Source organism: Cydia strobilella, chromosome 3 (genome assembly GCF_947568885.1).
Source record: "Cydia strobilella chromosome 3, ilCydStro3.1, whole genome shotgun sequence".
Taxonomy (NCBI): domain Eukaryota; kingdom Metazoa; phylum Arthropoda; class Insecta; order Lepidoptera; family Tortricidae; genus Cydia; species Cydia strobilella.
The window spans coordinates 14882669-14904186 of NC_086043.1; the positions used below are offsets into that span (position 1 = coordinate 14882669).

Below are 21518 nucleotides of genomic sequence, written 5' to 3' on the forward strand. Positions count from 1 at the left end.
GGAAAGTGCGACTTTCCTCACTCCAGGGAGTGACACAATGTAGCTTTTTAATTTAGTGAAGGCCATGAACTTCATACTTTTATTAATTTTTTTATGGTACGGTACGGTACGGTACGGTCTTGTCCGGTCCGGTCCCGTATCGTATCGTATCGTATCGTATCGTATATTATCGTATCGTACATATAATAATACTTTTTTTTTCTGTTTATTCTGTGTAATTCGAAATACATTTTAACCTTTAATATGTTCTCACTACTGAGGTGAAAAATTATGTGTGCAACACGAGAGCAAAGTTATTTTACATCTCGTGTTTTTGAGTCCCTCGCAAGAAAAACCAACTTTCCTCCCTTGTTGCACAAATAACTATTTCACCACACCAACGCAAGGAAAATAGTGACTGTAAAATATCAAAACAAATCAATTCAAAATGAATTTTATTAAATATTTATCATTCAAAATCACCATTTAAAAGTCTATTCTACCAGCCAACATTTAATGTAACAACTCAACATTTGCATTTGATAACTTTGCCACACATGTGAATAAAATGCAACTTTCTCATCAGTTTTTGAACAATCAAGAGAGCTTTTACCAGCTGGTGTGGTGAAATAGTAGATTGTGTCACAAGGGAGCAAAATGACATATTTACGGCGAGGGCGTACAATTGAATCCTAAACGAAGCGAAGGATTCTACAATAGAATCCTGAGCGTAGCGAGGGATTCTAACATAGAATCCTGAGCGTAGTGAGGGATTCAAGTGTTAACGCCCAAGGTGAAAATAATTTTGCTACCATGTGACACATACTGCTTTTCACGTCACCTATGAGGAAATTACATACATACATTAGGTTTCAAAACATTATTATTTTAAGCAAAGATCGATACGGACAAAGTGCTAAAAATATGTATACACGACCTTAGTATAGGTAGGTACATACTTCTGGCACTTTGTCCGTATCGATATTATCAGACGTGACTGTACTGACAAATTAAAATACCTACAGCTCATAATTATGTACCTAATATCTTTTCAAAGACAGCAGCAAACACCTAAAATGATACAATGAAAATCAAGTACATTATTTTTGTAGATTTTTCTGGTAACAAATTAGCGGTTACCCCTTTGAACCAAATCTTCGGAAGAACACTATGAAGACTGATATCACTTATTTGTTATTATAAAGTTATTGATTAAAAACTAAGTATTTATAAATTTATACACAATACAGAACCGCATAATTATGCTTTGTGAAATATTTGTACAAAACTTTTTAAATTGCATAGACAAGTATGGCTGCGTTTAAGGAGACCTAAAATGTCAAAATAAAAATTAAATTATTAAACAACTTTTTTTTACGTTTCTTTGTAAATATTACGCTAATAAATTAATTTACTTAATTTAAATATGCTATTAATTAATTTAAAATACGCTAATTACATTTATTGTTTACAATTACAACAAAATATTATTTAAGTTAGAAAAATTGTATGCACGTGATCGATTATAAATAAATTGTAATCGATTATATGCATACTAATTTCATATGTCTTTGTGTCAATATTTCATACTGGCAACAAAATGTCCTTGAATAGAAAAGTGCCACTTTGATCCCTCCTAGCAAGGAAGAAAAGTTCCCTTTTCGAATAGGTGATGTGAAAAAGCTTTTCTCTATAGTCTAATCTACTGTTCCTGGTCACATAATTCGCTGCTGTTGGATATTTTGCACTTTACAGCTAACAACTAACGACAGCTAAACAAAACTAAATAAACGTAACAATCCTTATCAATAGAAGAAATATACATATACTTATTAAACGAAAAATAGCTTACGTTGCGAGTTACGAACCAACGAATCGGTCAGCCACTTGAGATAATACTGATAAAAAAGCGTATCAATTTTTATCGTACGAGTTTATTCAGGTCATAGTATCAAATCAAATGAACTGATAATGAAACGTCATCAAGTTCGCACACAAGCTATACGAGTGTAATTGTGCTTTTAAGCACAGGCAGATCAGTCATTTATGTAATTCTGTTGAGTGAGTGGCGGGGGTTACGCCCTCGGCGCGCGATCGATATCGTACTATTATAAGCTAAGGGCAGCAGACGGCTGGCGGTCGGCCGGTGCACCCGGGGGCTATTCCCATTACACTACTTTAATTATTCATTTTTACTTCTACTTGCAAGTTGCAACTATAACTTGACGTCCGTTCGGTGACGAGCCAAGCGAGCGTTTTCCTGATTTTAAAAACAGAAAACTGCAGCGAATCATCGAAGATACTGAATTACCTAGAGCTATTTTTGGGGTTCGATCAATACTTCAATACCAACTTTTAAACACAGCCTCAAAAATGTCAACCGGATTCGAAGAATCCCGGTAGACAGATGTTCTCAAGGAATTAATAAAAACAAACAGTTGTAGGCCCTATCGTATCTCTAGTGCAATTAGGATTGATTTACCAGCCACGTGGGCCCCTTTTTTTTCGTCGGTTTGAGCAACATGCCGTTATGAATGGCTCAGTTAGAATTGTATTGAAAGATGCCATGTCACTACGCAACGAGAAGCGCCTGACGCACTTGCGCTAATTTGTTAAACGAGTTACTTGATTTGATCCTTAACCTTAACTTCTTTCATAACGTTTCTGGAGCGCTGTAACTACCTAGATTATTGAAATTACGCAACAGGTGCCATAGTAATGTTTATTTGAGTCTGTGTTTACTTATATTTTCTGGGAATGAACATTTCATAAAAATAGAAATTGTGTTCTTTTTATCCAATTCTAATCTAAACAATAAGGTGTCAAAATTATTGGTACTCTCATGTATGCTTCAAAGTTCTAGCTAGGTACCTATGCTCTGATGATGATAATTGTAGCCATTGTAGTTCTTACAGTATACATGTACAAAGTCGGGCCAATTCGATCCTGTATCACCAAAAAAACCTCATTAGCGTTTCCGTTTCGATAAAGTTATGATATTTCACTTTTTACGTGACCTCAAGGGGCGTCGTCCTAATTAAAGTTATTATTAAGGTAGAGATAAGTTCCGCCCGCACAAGAGGCCGATCGATCAGACGATGCGTCCACCCGTCACCTACCCTCCCTTGTCATTCGCGTCACGTGCCTCTTATGAACAGGTCCATCGATTACGATCACATTGGCCCTACTAGTTTCATTCATTTCAATAGTACTTCATACGTCATGCGTGAACATTGGCTTTTACCATTATACATTTAGGTTTAAAAGTTGGCATGTTCATGTTAACATGTTGTCGTGCGTAGCTCTCAGGGTGTTATCGTGAGTTATTAACGTTGTTATCGCGGAAGGTCGAGTCGACTGCACTCACCTTCGCAGTCATGTACACATACAGTAGTTTGCTCTAGCGAGTACCAGTCGGTTAATGCAATGATGATACATGTAGCTGTAGCTACTACCTAGTATACATGGGTTGAGTACATGTATATAATAGCATGTATGTATTTTAGATGTATGTATTTTGTCGTTGGGGCGGAAAGGTCATTTTTACTCCCTGTTAAAGTTTATGTCGTTCACGTGCATGTATATGTGCATAGGAGTACATATTTACTATTTCTTCCGCTAGTTACCTTATAATTAAACCTGATGTTCCCTACTACATATGGTCATAGAAAAATAATATAACTTCTCTTAAAATATATCGTAACGTGTCCACTGTGTTGTTATGCAGAACAGCATATAAATAACACAAAAAAAAACCCGAGGGCAAGAATTTTGTCAATAAAATATGTTATGTATTGAATTTGTTTCCTATGTGGTGCCTACTTACGTTCTGGTTACAGTGCGCGTACGAAACTCTTTGATGTATTTCGTGTTATATAACTAGTAGGTACATATCATTACATTTATAATCAATAATGTGATCAGTTGACACAAAAGCGCTGCTGGCCTGGCTGTTAGAGCATGTGACTTTCAATCCGGAGGTCGCGGGTTCAAACCCCGGCTCGTACCAATACCAATGAGTTTTTCGGACCTTAAATACATACCTATGTATGTACGAAAAATCATTTGATATTTATTTGCTTGAGTCATTCTATGTAAGCAATGTATGGGAAATTAAAACAAATTAATAAAGTTTTTAAACCTGTGTGGCATGATACATCTAGGTGTACTCTTTAAATAAAAATTGAGAAAACCCGCGTTTTGGGCCCTTTGCGGTGTGGGGGGTGACGCAGAGGGGGGAGGGGTGGGTCTTTGTGGGGTGGGTAACTTTGGTCCATAACGTACATATCTCAATATTTCCAATTGAAAAAGTCTTCCTTTAATAATGCCGTAATTTCAGCTAATTTTCCTGAATTATAGAATTGAATAGAATAGAATAGTTTTTATTCGTAAACACACAGACAATAGACATACATTAAAAGAACATAGTGAAAATCAAGTGTTACGAAATGGCCCCATCTCAGCATGATGCTGGCGACTTCCAGCGCTGATCTTCCGATGAGACCATCAGGTGAGAATCACGGAAGGTAACAGACAAAAAGAAAGCAACATAAAAGAAAGAGACATAAAATATGGCGAAAAGTAAAATTACACATAGTTTACACAAACTAATACAAAAAGAGATACAATATGACGACATAAGAACATAAAATAAGTACATAACATTAAGTAGACTTACACGGATCAACCGACCGAACATGTACCGGTCCGGTCGGACTATATGGTGGCGCGACATTAAGCGTGCATAACTATGGCTAGAGAGTTACTTCAGCAATCGATATCAAACAGTTGAAGTAACAGATCTAGACACTGATAATATTCAAAAGCAGTACAGATCAGACACAAAAAAACCAAAGTATGAGTACCTCAAGGAACCATTTTAGGACCCTTGTTGTTCCTGTTATATATCAATGATCTGCCCACGATTACAGAACACGAGTGTACACTATTTGCAGACGACATATCAGTTAGCATATCCGATACTTCAATGCAAAATTACAACCAGGTCATTAATGAAACTATCGTTACCATAATGAAATGGTTAAAAGATAACAGCTTACAAGTCAATGTCGAAAAAGCCAAATATATCCAATTTATTAATCAACGGGGTAAAAAAGAAGAACTTAATTTGACTTTTAATGGCCAAGCTTTAACAGAATGTGATAGCACCAAGTTTCTAGGTATTGTTCTAGACGACCGTTGCACATGGAGCAAGCATAAAGCATAAAGTCTGTACCAGCATTAATAGATTTTCGTATGTTTTATTACGCTTATCAAGAATATCTGAAGCATGTCACGGATTCGTGGTATCCAATTTAAGATACCGAATATTGATTTATGGCAAATATAGATCGTACCTTTATAGCCCAAAAAAGTGTATCAGGGCAATGTGTAACACCTCGCGATGGTCATCTTGCAAAAACTTATTTACTGAATTGAAGTTATTAACAGCAGTACACTCACTGTATATATGAAGTCTGTGTCTTTGTAAAATTGCACCCCGACATGTTTAAAAAAAGGGGGAAATAACCCACTTCAACACAAGATACCCGAACACTCCGAACAGATTAGTCCTACCAAAAACTAACACAAAAATGAAAAGTGTCTGCTGTTACGCGATGTGCATTAAAATATTTAATAAACTGCCCGAGGACATTAAAGAATTGCCCCTTAACAGATATAAAAACAAATTGTACGCTTATCTGACCCAACAGAGTTACTACAATTTAAAAGACTGATTATTAAAGCAGTAATATTAGGTAAAAACTAGTATGGGTAATAGTACATTTCGATGCCAGTGCGGAAAGTATGTCATTACTTCACGAGTAGCGAGTTATCCTGCCACGAGCCGCACGCGAGTGGCAAGACTCGGGACGAGTGAAGAATGACATTTTCGCACGTGTATCGAACGACGTTTTTTAATACAGTTGCGAAAAAATAATAAAAGCAACAAGTAAGGAATGGAATTCGAAACTTTTATATTATTAATTCTGTGACATCATTGACATTGACATTATGAAGAGGTGTTTTTCTAGCTTTTATTCGACTAGAATAGATTTTGTTATTATTATTGAACCCACTTCAATGAGTTTTTTTTTTCAAATGCATGTTCTATAAGACAGAAACAATTGTAAATATTAAAACATTGTACTATTATTACCTAAATAAATGTTGCCTTTGGAAACTTAAAACATTCTTGCAGTAAGAAAATACGCCTCTTCTTCGTCAGGCGTTCCGTTCCATTCAGACAACTTATTAAGAACGGTTTTTCAACATTAAAAAATAAACGTGTTATAATACTTATAATGATGAAGAGGTAAGTAATAAAATATGCATATTTTTCGTATTCTTACATTAACAGTAGGTTTTTATGTTGATTACGACGTTTAAAGGAAACTAATATTAACACTCATCAATAAGTAGTCATGAACAAGTGAAAATTAAAAAAAAAATGGAAAAGTAAAAAGCACTAGTTCGCGAAAACCAACTTTCCGCACGCTAAACAGCCACGAAAAGTAGCACTTTTTGAGCCAAATATACATTACTGGCTACACTGATTATATTAATTTATAATAAATTCCGTTTTTAAATTGTAATTCGATTGTGTTGCATGGTGTTTTTTATTCTTATTTGTTTACATGTAATTACCGTTAATAATTTAACTAAATATTTAAATAGTAATTATAAGTTCAGATTTAGCTATTAAGGAAATAATTTGCATGACTTATTAAAGTCTGAATGTACGCTCACTCAACCATTGTAACACCACAATTGTACTACATTTAAAGCAAATAAATTACTATTACTAGCGCCAGTGGTGGCTACACGACATTAAATTCAATGACAACGACAGAACTGACAAACATAACGATAGAAGTGAAGTGAGTGAATCTAATATTTTATTAATTCTAATCCGTTATTGATCATGAAAACCATAAAACAATGTTATAAAGTTGACTAACAAAAACAAAACAAACAAGAAAACATATAATGACGAGCGAAATCCATTGAAGTACTAGGGTTGTTGACGTTGTTGTCAATTCAAAGTACGTCATTTCAATGGATTTCGCTCGCAATTTACGATGCCTGATAATGACACAGACAAAAGGATGGCGTGTCTGGAATGATACTACAACCCATCTCGGGCAGTCTTTTCGTCGTTCGATTGGTGTCGACTCCAAAGCGGATGGAACAAAAACATTGTGGTAAGTAGCAATAGCAATAGCAAAAGTCTAGACTACAGGCAACTCGTTTCTAATCTGCAGGTTTCCTGGCTAAGCTGGTGATTGAGCAAATACTGTTTAAGTTTTGTCCTGAAACTATGTATACTTTGCAGGTTTCTAACGGGGGGCGGCACGTTGTTCCAGCAGCGGGACGCAGAATATTTATTATGTCTTTGGTATTTGTGTGTCTACCTGTGACCTCGTAGCGCCGAAACAGATGAACAGATTTTAATTGTTTTTTTTTTATTTGATAGCTGGCTTTACTGCGGTGAATTTTAGGTATATTTCATTAAAATCCGAAAATATATAGAATAGAATAGAATAGAATATTTTTTAATTTGCTTAAAAATGTGGTACAAGAGATGTTATAAAAAATATATCGTGGTCACACACATTCCACCAGAAACCGGCATGCAAAATTTAAAGTACCTAAATATTAAAAGAAAGCATGCAACGGTACGCATTTAGAGTACTTACAACTAATATTCTAGTGCTCTTAAATCTAGCGTATTATTAAAATGTCAAAATTACAATTATATTACCAATATGTCATAACTACAATACAGATTCAATAACTAATTATATCATAAAATTTCAAGTTTGATGTCTATAATAATCGAAATATTCTTCAACAGAGTAAAAACATTCTTGAATGAGCCAGTTCTTAAGTTTACGCTTAAATAAACTAACAGGCAGATCTTTAATGTCATCATGCAGGCGATTAAAAATGTCAATGGACTTACAGTATGCGTTATTGCTGTACAATTGTGTCTTACGGCCAAGGCCAGCGAGACGATCTGGGTACCTTGTAGGAAAGTTCTTATAGAAGAAAGTTCATATATCTTTAAATGTTTTGAAGAGTTCTGGGTGGGCCTTAACGAATAAACAAACTTCATATATATAGATACATGGCACAGTTAATAAATTCAGGTTTATGAATAGCGGCCTACAAGATGTTAAGACATCTACGTTGCAGATCGCCCTGATGCACTGTTTTTGTGCTAAAAGTGCGCGTCTTGCATGGCTTAAATTTCCCCAGAGGAGAACGCCGTATCTGAGCAGTGAGCAAACATAATTATTAATATGCTCGCCCCAAGAACATTTGTCATCTAAGCAGATGCCTAAAAAAATTGTCTGACTTGATTCCGTTATCACCTGATCTGCGAATGTTACAGTCAGTTGTTGTTTTTTGCCATTTCTATTTATAAACTGGATACACGTGGTTTTTGATATATTTACTTTAAGATTATTCCTATGCAACCAGTTTAATACATGAGCGATTGTTTTACTTATGTCACTATTATACGTTTTGTCATCACTACATGGTATAACGACTGATAGGATATCCGCAAAGAGTATACACTCAAAATTTATCGCATTCGGTATGTCGTTAATGTACAGTAAGAAAAGGAGAGGACCCAGGATACTCCCTTGCGGTACGCCGACCTTGTTTTCTCTCGTGGAAGACCTGAAAGCCTCAATGGTGTTGACCGAGTCAATTTGAGATATTTCCACAAATTGAGTCCTAGAGCGCAAATAATCTCGGAGCCATTTATTAACTACACCTCTGATACCGTAGAGATCGCATTTGGCCAGGAGTGTTTCGTGGCATACAAAATCGAAAGCTCTAGTCATGTCAAAAAAAATTGTCGTTACTGGTAAGCTCTGGTTCATGTAACCTAAAATCTTGTTTGACAGCGTAAAGGCAGCTAGTGATGTTGATTTACCTTTTTGAAATCCAAATTGTTCAGATTTCAATATATTAAACTTATTTAAAAATGACAATAGACGTTCGTGAAACGCCTTCTCGAATATTTTGGAGATAATAGGTATCAGCGAGATTGGTCGGTAGTTATCTACATTCTTTGCTACCTTTTTTGTGAAGTGGCTTAACAAGAGAGAGTTTTAAAGGCTCCGGGAAAACTCCATTACTAAATGACAAAATTACTAGGTAGCTTATGACTGCAGCAATACTTTCTTTACACCCTTTTAATATATTAGTTTGGACTTCGTCATAGCCCGCTGAGTTAGTAGGGTTTAGAGTGTCAATAAACTTGCGAATATCATTTTCATCTGTCGGTGATAAGAACATACTAGCATTATTACAATTGATTAGTGAGATGTCAGGCTTCGGTTTAGAATTACTATTTACATTAGTCAAATTTATATAAAAGTCATTAAAAGTATTTGCAATGCCAGTAGGATTTGATATAGAATCACCTTCGACAACCAGTTTCTCAATGTTTGTCCCACTTACGTTGTTAGTTGTTAGTGGTTATGTTTTTTATTACATCCCGCCGTATATAATGCACGTCGTCAAACGAGTATGGTTATTTTGTTATTTTAAGGTTATATATATAGCTATCCATGCCGTAATCGGCAACGGCGACCCTAGCTAATTACGAGCGTGAGCTCTGACATGGCTGGCAAAGCCGAACTTATTTTTAAAAACTATCGCAAGTGGGGCAGTAAGGTTATACAAGTACTATAGCTTGAATACCGTCCAACTTGTACAAAAACACATGAAGTCTTTTTTGTTCCAAATTTAATGAGGATTAATTCTGTCCTTGACACTTTTTTGATATCTATTATAGTTTTCGTGAGAATGTCAAAAAACCACCAAGTGGAGGGGGGGGGGATCGAGCGTCAGGTGGAGGGGGGGGGATTGGTGAATGACTCAATTATTTGAGTCATTATGTCTTCTTTTCAGACAAACAAATTAATAAAGTTTTCAAACCTGTGTGACATGATACATCTAGGTGTACTTTTTAAAATTCACCAATCCCCAAAACCAAACTATAAAGTTTACAGTCTGGGTTGAAAGGTCAGATGGCAGTCGCTTTCGTAAAAACTAGTGCCTACGTCGATTCCTGGGATTAGTTGCCAAGCGGACCCCAGGCTCACATGAGCCGTGGCAAAAAGCCGGGATAACGCAAGGAAGATAGAGAGGGAAGTATAGCTTCGTATACTCGTCCATACAAAAAGAGAAAAAGTTTTTTCACTTCTAAGCATTTTCCATTCTCCATGATTTTTTAGTATGTTATTGACCCAATGAAAAACTAGGTATTTCTTTTTTCAAAATTTGCAATATATACAAAAAAAAAATTAAAGCGAAACCTATGAACCTATTAGAATATATTATGCTGAAGCGACATCAAAATCAAAGTGATTTGTTAAGATTTAGTTTGTTGAAACCGTTTTCTCCCGAAATAGAAATTGTATGAAAAAAAAAAGCGCCTATTGTCGGTAGCTATTCTTCCATCTTATATAAGTAGACTAGTTTATCGAGTGGTAACACCGTGCCGTACCGGCGTGCCTAGCGCGTTGCGGAAACATCTTCAATGTCACCTTCATCTATTTACAGACTTCCCACATTATTTTGTACGCGCACACATTTTGCAACGTTCGTTTTGTATTTTTTAAACATGGGTGCTTAAGTAAATTTTCCAATATTGTGGTGCCAATAATAGCCATTTATATATGTTTCATTTTTGAATAGGTTTAGCTAATATCGTCTATTATACTCTGTCGGCTTGTTTCATAGTTCGAACGCCTAAAAATTGTCTTCATAAAATTGTACAAACTACTTTCACATTGTATTTAGATAAAACGTCACATAGGCATCAGATTGTACCCTTTATAAATATCAATTATAGATAGATAAAGATCAGATACTAATATTTTCTTAAATTATTTGTACAGGCAGGTGAAGATTTATGGTAATAGAGGCTTCTTCCAGTAAAGTCTAGCTAAATGTGTATGTAGCTATATATATTTTTTTACAATGATGTGGGAGTTCGGACCTAGATGGTCGTAGAGCTAGCAACAAGAAACAAACACGCCGCCGTGCGCCTACAGCCATGCGAAACGATGCGGTGAATGTGGGGCAGCGCGGGGCAGCCGCGGGCCGCGGGCGCGGGCTGCAGGGAAACACGAGGGCCAAGATGGCGGGCGACGACGCAGCGATCGATGTCCGCTGCAGACGCAAGCAACCCAACTCTATTTATACCCCTTGCACATCTCATTTCTCATCGTCACATGGAACTTCTAGTTATAGGCTAAAATCACAAAAGTACCTGCCTATGCATACAGTTTATGAACCCAACGTTCAAGTCTATCTATAGCACGCTCAGACTCGTGACTATGATGAGTAGGTATACGTGCCATGCCAACGTCGGTTCTATACGCATAAACAGTAATATTGTTTTCTCTTGATTGTTCAAAAACTGATGAGAAAGTTGCATTTTATCCACGTGTGAGGCAAAGTAATCTGATGCAAGTTTTAAACTGTTTCCTTATGTTGGTCGGTAGAATTAAATAATGATTTTGAATGATAAATATTTAATAACGTTCATTTGGATTTGATTTTGTTTGATATTTTAAGGTTAGTATTTTCTTGGCATTGGTGAAAATTTTTGTGTTTCACTCGGTGGCAAAATTTGTTTAACCTTCGTGCCTTGAAACCCTCGCAACACTCAAGATTCCACTTTTCGACCTCTCGCTACGCTCGTGCTTCAATTTTGGAATCTTTCGCTTGCTCGCGTATCAATATTAGCACGAGCCGTTAAGAACAACTTTGCCCCCCTGTAAAACAAATAACTATTACAATTAGCTTTCCTTATAGTGACAATGTACATATCTGCATCTGTTCTGTTTTGTTCCTTGCATCTTTGACATTTTCTAAGGTTAAACATAAACAACGTGATCAAAGTCTAGCCAATAATGCAATGAAGTAAACAGTTTGTTTGAAGCATAATTATAGGAATGGATAATTAATGAACTGGCAGGCAGGAAGGTGCCTGGCAGGCTGGCACAAGTAATTCCTCATAAAGCGATGCACCTGTTGATTAAGCGATACACTTTTACTTTCCGCCAGCCGGTAGTTAAATAATAATGCACTTATTAAAGTAAAAACAAAGGCCCAACGGCCCAAGAAAGTATTTTGATGCTAATTACAAGAAGTGTAGGGGTCTATTATTTTTTAGTGTAAACACAATATGCAATAAAAGATAGAATTTATGATTATCTAATCAATGGACACTCGATAAATCTAGCTAAAACTTCTTCTTGGACAAAACATGGCTAAACATTTTAGATATATCCAAGTTGCGAAATCTGGTCAGTCTAAGCGTGCAGCGTCATTTGACACGGTTTTTAGCCATTTAGTTGGATTTAATTTACCGAGCAAAAACAGTTAGGTTTTATTCAGTACTCAGTCGACGACTTAGCTGTCGATCTTCAAGTTTAGTGACCCTGTTGCGCAGAAAGTTTGTACAGCATTCGTTTGAGAATCTTCGTCATGCTATGATGCCACTCAAACACATGTGTGAATATTAATATTGAGTTACGTTGTGTATGTTTATGTGCGCTGTTTCACGTGTGGGGTATAGATAAATAATGAATCGAATTAAAAGTAGTGTGGCGATATCGGTAGATTTGATTTCGTTGTGGGCCGCGTGTGGGAGCGATGACCGCAATATTGAGCGAACGCGAATGTCTCACGTAGTGTTAATGACCTTTTTTTTATGCGCCATTGTAGCTTAGGTGAGATTTACTCGTATTCCAGATCGACTGTTTTGTTGCATTGCTTTTATAACATATTAAACCGGATCACTCACGTTTATAGTCAATGATTGACATATATTTAATATGTCAATGTCTCACGGAAGTTTTGTTATTAATATCTATGATTTATTGAAGATGTGTTATACTATGGTGCTAACTTGCTTAGGATGTGATGTGTTATACTACCCTATGTTTAGTCAAAATCCACCATAAACTAGACTACGTTTTGCGAACTTGATTGCTGACGTTTTTCTTTACTGTAAGGTCTTGAAAGTTTAAAAAGGTTCAATAAGAATTAGATTTCATTTATCGTAGTATAGATGATACATGCCTTTCAAATTTAGGTTTTTCCTAATATCTAATTACTTACTCCTACGGTTACCTAACGTCTACTATTGGATATTACTGAATTATATTCGTAGCTACAAAACTCCCCACTACGATGTTTAAATAACAAAAAATCGTATTTAAATATAGCATTGAAAGTCTGCTCTATCTCCCGCATAGTTTTAGCTAGTTATGCTAACATCAGACACAGCCCGAAATACAAACGAAATCCATCAACTATAAATACATTCTTATAATATATTCGTGTTAGGTGCCATTTCCTGGTTGTTATACATATTTTCCTGCATTCAGTGACTGTAACCTCACACCGTTGTGCACGCAAGTGATGATTTGATGTGAGAGCTACTTTCTAATTTTCATCGGTTAGCTGTGACGCAATTCTTAGCGCCAACCATACAGAATGGGCTATTTGGGCAACGGCACGGCCGCGGCCCTTCGAGTACTTACCTACGCAGGTACCAACGGAAAGTTGCGTCACTAACTAGCGCCGCCTTACCGTCAAACTATTCTTGTATTAAACCGCAGATCACGTCTCTGGAGCATAGACGACTCGCGGTCACTATCACTAGTATGACACGTTACAAATATCCGGAAAACAATTGTTCTAGGACTATTGTAATATAAAATAGCAAACAATACAACTGAGTGGTATATTTGATTCCCGACTCTTTATGTACGCTTCATAATGAGAAGTCCATGGAAAGTATTAAACAAACTGCTAGTGGATAGTGATGGGAAATTGCCGAGAATATTTCCGATTGAGAGAATATTCTCGGTAGTGTTACGGTAACATTACCAAGACTGGCAATGTATCTAAAAGCGCGTGTTTTTTGTATAGAAACTAGATTTTTTGTAATGAAATATTTTAGAAATACAAGATTCCTTATCCTTACGTTAAAACCGGGATCATTTCACTTCAATTTCATGAATTTTTCGTAAATTTCCATAAATTACTGTAAAATTATCATAAATTGCAGGAAAATTTCCTCGGTAATTTATGTTTTATTATGGAAATATGGTCTATAAATAAAAATTTTGTATGTTGTTGCTCGCAAAACCATAAGATATTTGCTTAAAAATATGCATTTTAGTGATTGGCTTGCGCATTGTATTTAAGTGCTAGTTTTGTTAAATTATAACTGCATGTGAACGCATCAAGTAGTCCCCTGGATGAGACTGGTTACTCCGAAAGTTCATTGTTTAGGTCACATAATATCCTAAATATTCTTAGTTACCTAATGGCCTCGGTACTAACTTTTTTTTTTGTACACTAGTGGTACCGTCAAAAGGGCCTAACTGCCGTAAGTTTCTTTACAACATACTCTGTTCTTGTACATACGCTTCTTTAGATTTTTATGATTCTTACATTATATACAAATAAAAGAAAGCAATATAATCATCAAAAAATTTAAATTTCCCTTCCCTATTTTTCACGTCAGGAGAATATAACGGAAATGTTCTCAGTAAATTACGTCACCGAAAGTTTCCCACGACGGAAACTTTTCGCTCGCCCACTACTAGTGGAACTTACATAACACGACTTGGAACACCTTCCCACTCACTTGCATCGACAGATGCTACAGCAACGCACGCACCTACACTCACGCAATCAAATATTATGTTATGGTACTCAGAGTACCGTACTGTTAATGAGAGTTAGAGTACAATGAACAAACCTTCACAAAGAAGAACCTACTAACAAAACTGTCACGTCATTTTTAAACAGTTATACCGTTGAATCGGATATTTGTAAGTTCCCTGTTCTGGTAAATATTTGACAACTAGCTTTTGCCCGCGACTTCGTCTGCTTGGAATTAGTGACAGCAGCTAAAGTGAGTGTAGCGCCTAGATAAAGTCTAATGTCAATTATTCAATTTAAGCATATGCTTAGTTGCTTACATCAAATAACAGGCAACTCATGAATTATCTCAATCCCACCCCCCCGTATCACCCTCTTTAGGGATGATTTCCGACATAAAAACTATCCTATGTCAAGGGACTAAAACTATCTTTATGCCAAATTTCAGCGGTTTAAGCTTGAAAAGGTAACAGACACACAGACAGACTTTCGCATTTATAATATAATATTATATGGACGCGTCAAACAACTATATGGCTAGGCCCAAAAGGCAAAAGAAAGTGGGGAAGACCAAAGAAAAGATGGGCCGATGACATAATAAACACAACAGGAAAAAGCTGGATGTATACGGCAAAGGACAGGGAAAGATGGAAAAGAATGGAGGAGGCTTTTACCCTCAGAGGGGCCACATAACAAAGCCATAGATATCGATAAAGTATAAATTGAAAAATACATTGTTAAGTGGAAAATAAAGCTGTAATAATAATGAACACATGTAGGATAATACGCAAATTCTTAGCTTTAGAAAATTAGGGTTTTACATATCCTTCCATATTCGTTTGGCCAAAAGCCCGCGAATATGGAAGTAAAATTACCTCCAACCGGAGAGAAAAACAAATTGAAACAAATAAATAATAATAATATTAGTATGGAAGTATGGATGACACAAGATTCCCCTAACCTAGTTTCGTAACCTTTCTCCCACGCCTAAATTGATGTGGGGTTAGAAAGGGGTTACCTTCTTATAAGGGGTTACCTATATATCTACCACTTTATTAGGTTTTTGATACCCTCTAATAATATATCATATTAAACATCGCTGTTTATTGAAAAAGGGACCTTTATGATAATTCTGGAAAAAATGCCACACTTGACAATTTTGGTAATACTTTTGGTAATGACAATTATGTTTGTTTAGACTGTAATCAACATATAAGAGCCTGACTAAAAACATCATGGTTATAGTATCGTCAGTCGACAGAGATACTTCGCTGGAGTATATGGTATGACAATAGGGAAAATATGCACCCCCACCATCATGAAACACAGAATTTGGTCCAGAAATTCCAAAACTACCGGGCAATTAGCCTCATGCATGAAGTTTATATTTGAACGAGTTTTATTCGGATGTTTGTTACCGTTATATCATGTTACAAATGCATTTCCGTTATTAAATTATCATTTAATTGCTTAAAATAATAAATAAAAAGTACAAAAATTTGCCCGCGAAAAGCTAGTGAGCGAAACGCGTGAAACGTCACGTGACGTCACGCGTTCGACAGATTAGTTCACATAAGTGTTGTTAGTAGCAAACGTCAGTTGGACCGTCCAACGTGTGACGTCATCACGCTCTGTCGAATTCGCGTCAAAAATTATGAGCGTTTCAACCGCTCAAAAATTTTCAACATTTTTTTGTATAACATAATGTGAAGGTTTGCAAAAGTATTTTTATTTTTTCCGATGTTCAAACGCTATAAATCGTGATTACAAAAAAAAACATGCATGGAGCTAATTGTAGTCACAAATTATCAATTATTAAATATAAACATATAAAATAAAACTATGAAAACGGATTATATCGCGTATATTGAATTTATAATACATCCCGACGTTTCGAACCCTTTACAGCGTTCGTGGTCAACGGGTGACTGAGGAAAAATTACAAAGTGCAAAAATACCCACATACTAAAATAATGAACAATCATAGACTACAAACTTTAAGGCTGGTTGTACATGCAAAATCGGTTCATAAGGCTAGTTATACACTACAATTATTTTCAAGTAAAGATATATATATAGGTATATACGCGATTAAAAAAAAAACGGGATGTATTATAAATTCAATATACGCGATATAATCCGTTTTCATAGTTTTATTTCATGAGGAACTATCGCGGTAACCGAAGACAATATTATATAAACATATAGTTGAATGTCCAACCTCCTTTTCTTGAACGCCGGCTGAAAAATGCGGATAAATATTTAGGAACGCGCGTAAACAGAAAAATGGGAGTATTTTAAAAGCGCTTTGTTTAAATTAGAAAATCCCAATACCTAAAATTAGGAAAGCAGAGCTCGACACAAGTTGCAATTTCAGTCCGTCCCAGCATTATACAATATAGGTAAGCACGCTGCACTGAATGAAATGCCCGCGGAATGTAAACAAACAAAGAATATCACAAGGCCACCCGCCTGTGGGAGGAAGGAACGGAACGCTCGCAGCTTATGGAGGCCGTTATTGATTTTCTTCAGGCTTGGCTAAATATACACACGGCTATATCTATTATGTGACGTTACACCTAATTAGAATCTACCTAGCAGTTTCCTTAATAAAATTTAATGATAAGATCTCGTTTTTGGTGCCATATTTGAGATAGTGATAAGTAATGCTTGAAGCGTTATCTAGAATATCCACAGATCATTAATTTAAAAAGAATAAAAAAAAATACATATTTTTTTATTAAGCATATTAATGATCGTCTTAGTTTCTAACTAAAGGTTTTATCATATACTAGCTTTTGCCCGCAACTTCGTCTGCGTGGAATTAGTAATTTCGGTACCTTAATTCTTCAACAAATCTGCTTTTTAATTCATTCTTTTTTCACCCCCAAATTGGTCCACACTATACATTTCCACCCCATTTTTTACACCCTTAAGAGATTTTTTCGGGGATAAAAGTTATTCTATATCCTTTCCCACAGCTCAAACTATCCCCATACCAAGTTTCATCTAAATCGTTTCAGCGGTTATTGATTCCCCATACAAATTTACACCCCCTTTTCACCCCCTTGAGGGGTGAGTTCTGGTATAAAAAGTATCCTATGTCCTTCCCCGGGAGTTAAACTATCTGTATACCAAATTTCAACTAAATCGGTTTAGCGGTTTAAGCGTGAAGAGGTAACACACAGACAGACAGACAGACAGACTTTCGCATTTATAATATTAGTATGGATGACGCTATTGACGCTGTTGGGTAGTTAAATAACCTGAACGTTGAAACGTTCTAAGAAACACACCACACACAAACCGTTCTAAGAAAAAGAATGAAACGATGGTATGTTCAGAGGGGCTGTCGCAGGTTGCGGTCGCTGCATTACCGAATGTTGGAACAGATGCGATACAGCAGCATCCAGTGTCTCAGCCATCGGAGTCGGAATCAATCATTGGTCTCTCCTCGGGAGCCTCCAGCTGCTCATCATCGCAACAAGTCAGTGTCAAGGATGACAAATTGATACTGTCAATCTAACGGGTGATAACAAAAAAATGAGAATACTTATCGCACTGTGAAAGAAATACTAGCCGAATAAATAAATAAAGTGGTATGTAATGTTGTTGCTATCTCTTTCGTGATGGTAGTCACTTCTTTTTCCTGCATTTGTTTTATTGTTGTCAAAAATGGGGAACACCCAAATATTCCGAAATAAGTTTTTCCTATTTTTATAACCACGATTTTCATAATCCCGATTTTTTGTAAGTCCGAAATATCAAAATTACGATTTTTAAAAACACGATGGAATAAAATCACGAATGTGCTATTTCCGAAAACTTAAAATCCGATTGTCACATTTTCCGAAAATATTTTTATCCGAATTCCTAAATTCCCAAAAATCGTTGTCCGATCGGAAATAAAATAATTCGGTATTCAGAAATTCGGTCTTTTGTAAGGTCGGAAAAATGAAATTCGTGATATTCAAATAAAGAATCACGTTTTACTTTAGTAATTCGGTATTCAGAAATTCGGTTTTTTGTAAGGTCGGAAAAATGAAATCCGTGATATTCAAATGAAGACTCACGTATTAGTAATTATTACGGGTGCCTGTCGTGCCGCATCATGTTAAATTTGGCATAAAAATTCGGCATAAATAAATTAGGCAGAACTGCGAACCCGAACTGTTGCCAGAAGTGGGTTGGGTTAGGTTAGAACTGCGACCCTCAAGAAAACGAACTTTAACAATATATTCGGAATATCGTTATTCGGAAATAAAAAAATTGGGATATTTAAAATAGGAATAGGAATTGATTTCGTGATTTTGAAAATCGTAAATGTTAAATTCGGCGTTTGTCACTGTCGGAATTGTTATAATCGGAATTATGTGGTTCGGAATTTAAAATTTCGGAATCATGGCAATTCGGAATTCGTGATTTCAAAAATCGTAATTGTTAACTTCGGTTTTTGTCTCGGAATTGTTATAATCGGAATGATGTGGTTCGGAATTTACAAAATTCGGCTTTTTGGGTTTTCGGAAATATAAATCTTTGTGGTTTTCATCATTCGTAATTACGACAGTCGGAATTTTGATGGGTCGAGCATTTAAAAATCGGAATGATAAAATTCGAAATAAAAATTTTCAGAATTATGTAGTGTACTAGTGTACCCTCAAAAATGGCATCTAAACAATAAATCCTGAGAAAACGCATTGTAAGTTTTTATCATTCTATATTGATGTTAGTTAAAAAGTTTACAGTGAATCATTTTACTCAAGAGAATGTACCAGCATTTACTGTGTAGAATCTTGGCATCTCAAATTACGACTCGTAAAAGGGGCAGTGCCAGACCGGCAAAGATAAAGCTATTTCATTAAAAACAAATTTGTCAAAAAGAATTCTTATTTTTCTATGACCAAAGTCAAGAGCCAACCAAGTTGTAACCAAGGCTCAAAATCGTCTAGTCTACCCAAAAATCCAAACCAAATGACACTACAACCAGAAACTTGAAGCAATTTAGTACCGAGAGTACCGAGATACGCGTATTTTTTCTTTTTTTCTTCTCTAGACTGATCGTGTCCATTTTAGCTTTAATAGAACGAAATGTCATTATAACATTCAAAAATTTACTAGGTATATCGATATTATAAGGTGAATTTATTCATTTATTGAGGTGCCTTTTAAGCACTTTAAAAAAAAACTTTAATTTGTATAAAAAAAAGTCTCCTCTCCTCCAATTAATGAATCGACAGATTGAGATTTTTCAGCGCAATTATTACTAATGTGGATTTAAATAACAGATTTACTTTAAAAAAGTAAATGGAATTTTCAATTAAAGTATTGAGTTTTGCACGAACGGTCCGAAATACACGTGTATGTATTGATCTGGCGTAAACTCATGCCCGTCTGACATTTTCACCGCAACGTGATTGTGATAATGTTAATGACCTGCGTTTTTTATACCAAGCATTCAAGGCAATCTAGGTTGCTCTTGAAATAATAATATTTTCCGATACTGGTTTATTAGGTGTATCGTCACAAAATCAAGGTCAAGGCAGTAAATCTTTTTATAACTGAATTAATAATTCAATAACAAAACTTTAAATAAGTAGGTCAAGTGCTACCAAAACTTCCAATCGCAGGCCTTTATTTGTTAACTAGAAATATAAATTAGTTTATTTTCAATAGAACAAATATCAGAATATGTCAGGGGTCTTCGCCAGTCGTTAGAACTTGATTTGGACTTACGATTATTTGTTAGTTTTAATTGTATACCAGGGATGTTGCGGATGCGGATGCGGACGCGGATGCGGATATTTAAAGGCTCACATCAGCGGATGCGGATGTCAAGACTCAGGAATAGGTACATAAAACACGTCAAATATTACATTTTAGTAATTTTTATTGAAAAAAAAAAAATAGAAATATTAGATACACAGGTGCGTTATATTTAATAAACAGTAACTTGGCCGACTTTTCTGGGTCTAGACGATTTCGTCGTAGGTAAAATAACTATTAACTGAACTATTCTAGTTCTACACTATTCAATTAAAAAATAAATATATCAAAATAAAAAAAATACCTGAGATCTCTTATTTCTTGTACTTTCTGGTTTTATATTCTCGAAACGAAACACTCACAACAAAACTAAATATCCGCAATTTACAACTTCTATTTGTAATTTAACAACACTACTCATATAACACCCTTCGCCCACCAATTGCATTCATTAGTATACTAAAGTCCAAATAAAACAAACTCTTCACTTCTTGTCGCTGTCCGTCATAGGCTAAATTGCTCGATCGACGAATCACAAAAACGTTACGAGATTCCTATTGGCTAATAACGAAATTACCTAGCATTTACGCCGCCGCTAAGACGTTCCTGTACCGACCTGTTCCACATCCGCATTAAGCTCCGCATCGATTTTATGCAGATGCGGAGTTTGAAAATAATGCGGAAGTTCCGCGGTTGCGGATGCGAATATTCGCAACGACCCTGTTGTATACTTATACTTTTCAGGAGAAGGGGACATCACTGCCAGTTCAGCGTCTGACCAAGTATCCATCTCGAGGGCTGCTAAAACACATACTCCAGCAGACGTATAACCAAGCCGTCGCAGACCCGGACAAGCTCAATCAATACGAGCCCTTCTCACCGGAGGTTAGTTTTTTTATGGTACCATAATGCTCATTTCAATGCTCTATTTGGGAAATACTTGATTTTATTTCAGACTCACATTTGTTTTGATTATAATCCCTATCTTTTCCAATATTGCAGGAGACATAAGTTCTAGATTAGCAATAGTTATTTGTGCAACAAGAGAGGAAAGTTGGTTT

General features: G+C 35.8%; 1 protein-coding gene across 3 annotated transcripts in view; it reads left to right on the forward strand.

The window, feature by feature from the left end:
• Positions 1-21518, forward strand: part of LOC134755975 (histone-lysine N-methyltransferase, H3 lysine-79 specific) — a 72346-nt gene that overhangs the window by 26660 nt on the left and 24168 nt on the right. For all 3 annotated transcript variants that reach the window (XM_063692701.1, XM_063692702.1, XM_063692700.1), the window contains exon 4: positions 21202-21342. In XM_063692701.1, coding sequence (XP_063548771.1) covers positions 21202-21342 — 141 coding nt within the window. The remainder of the gene's footprint in view (positions 1-21201; positions 21343-21518) is intronic.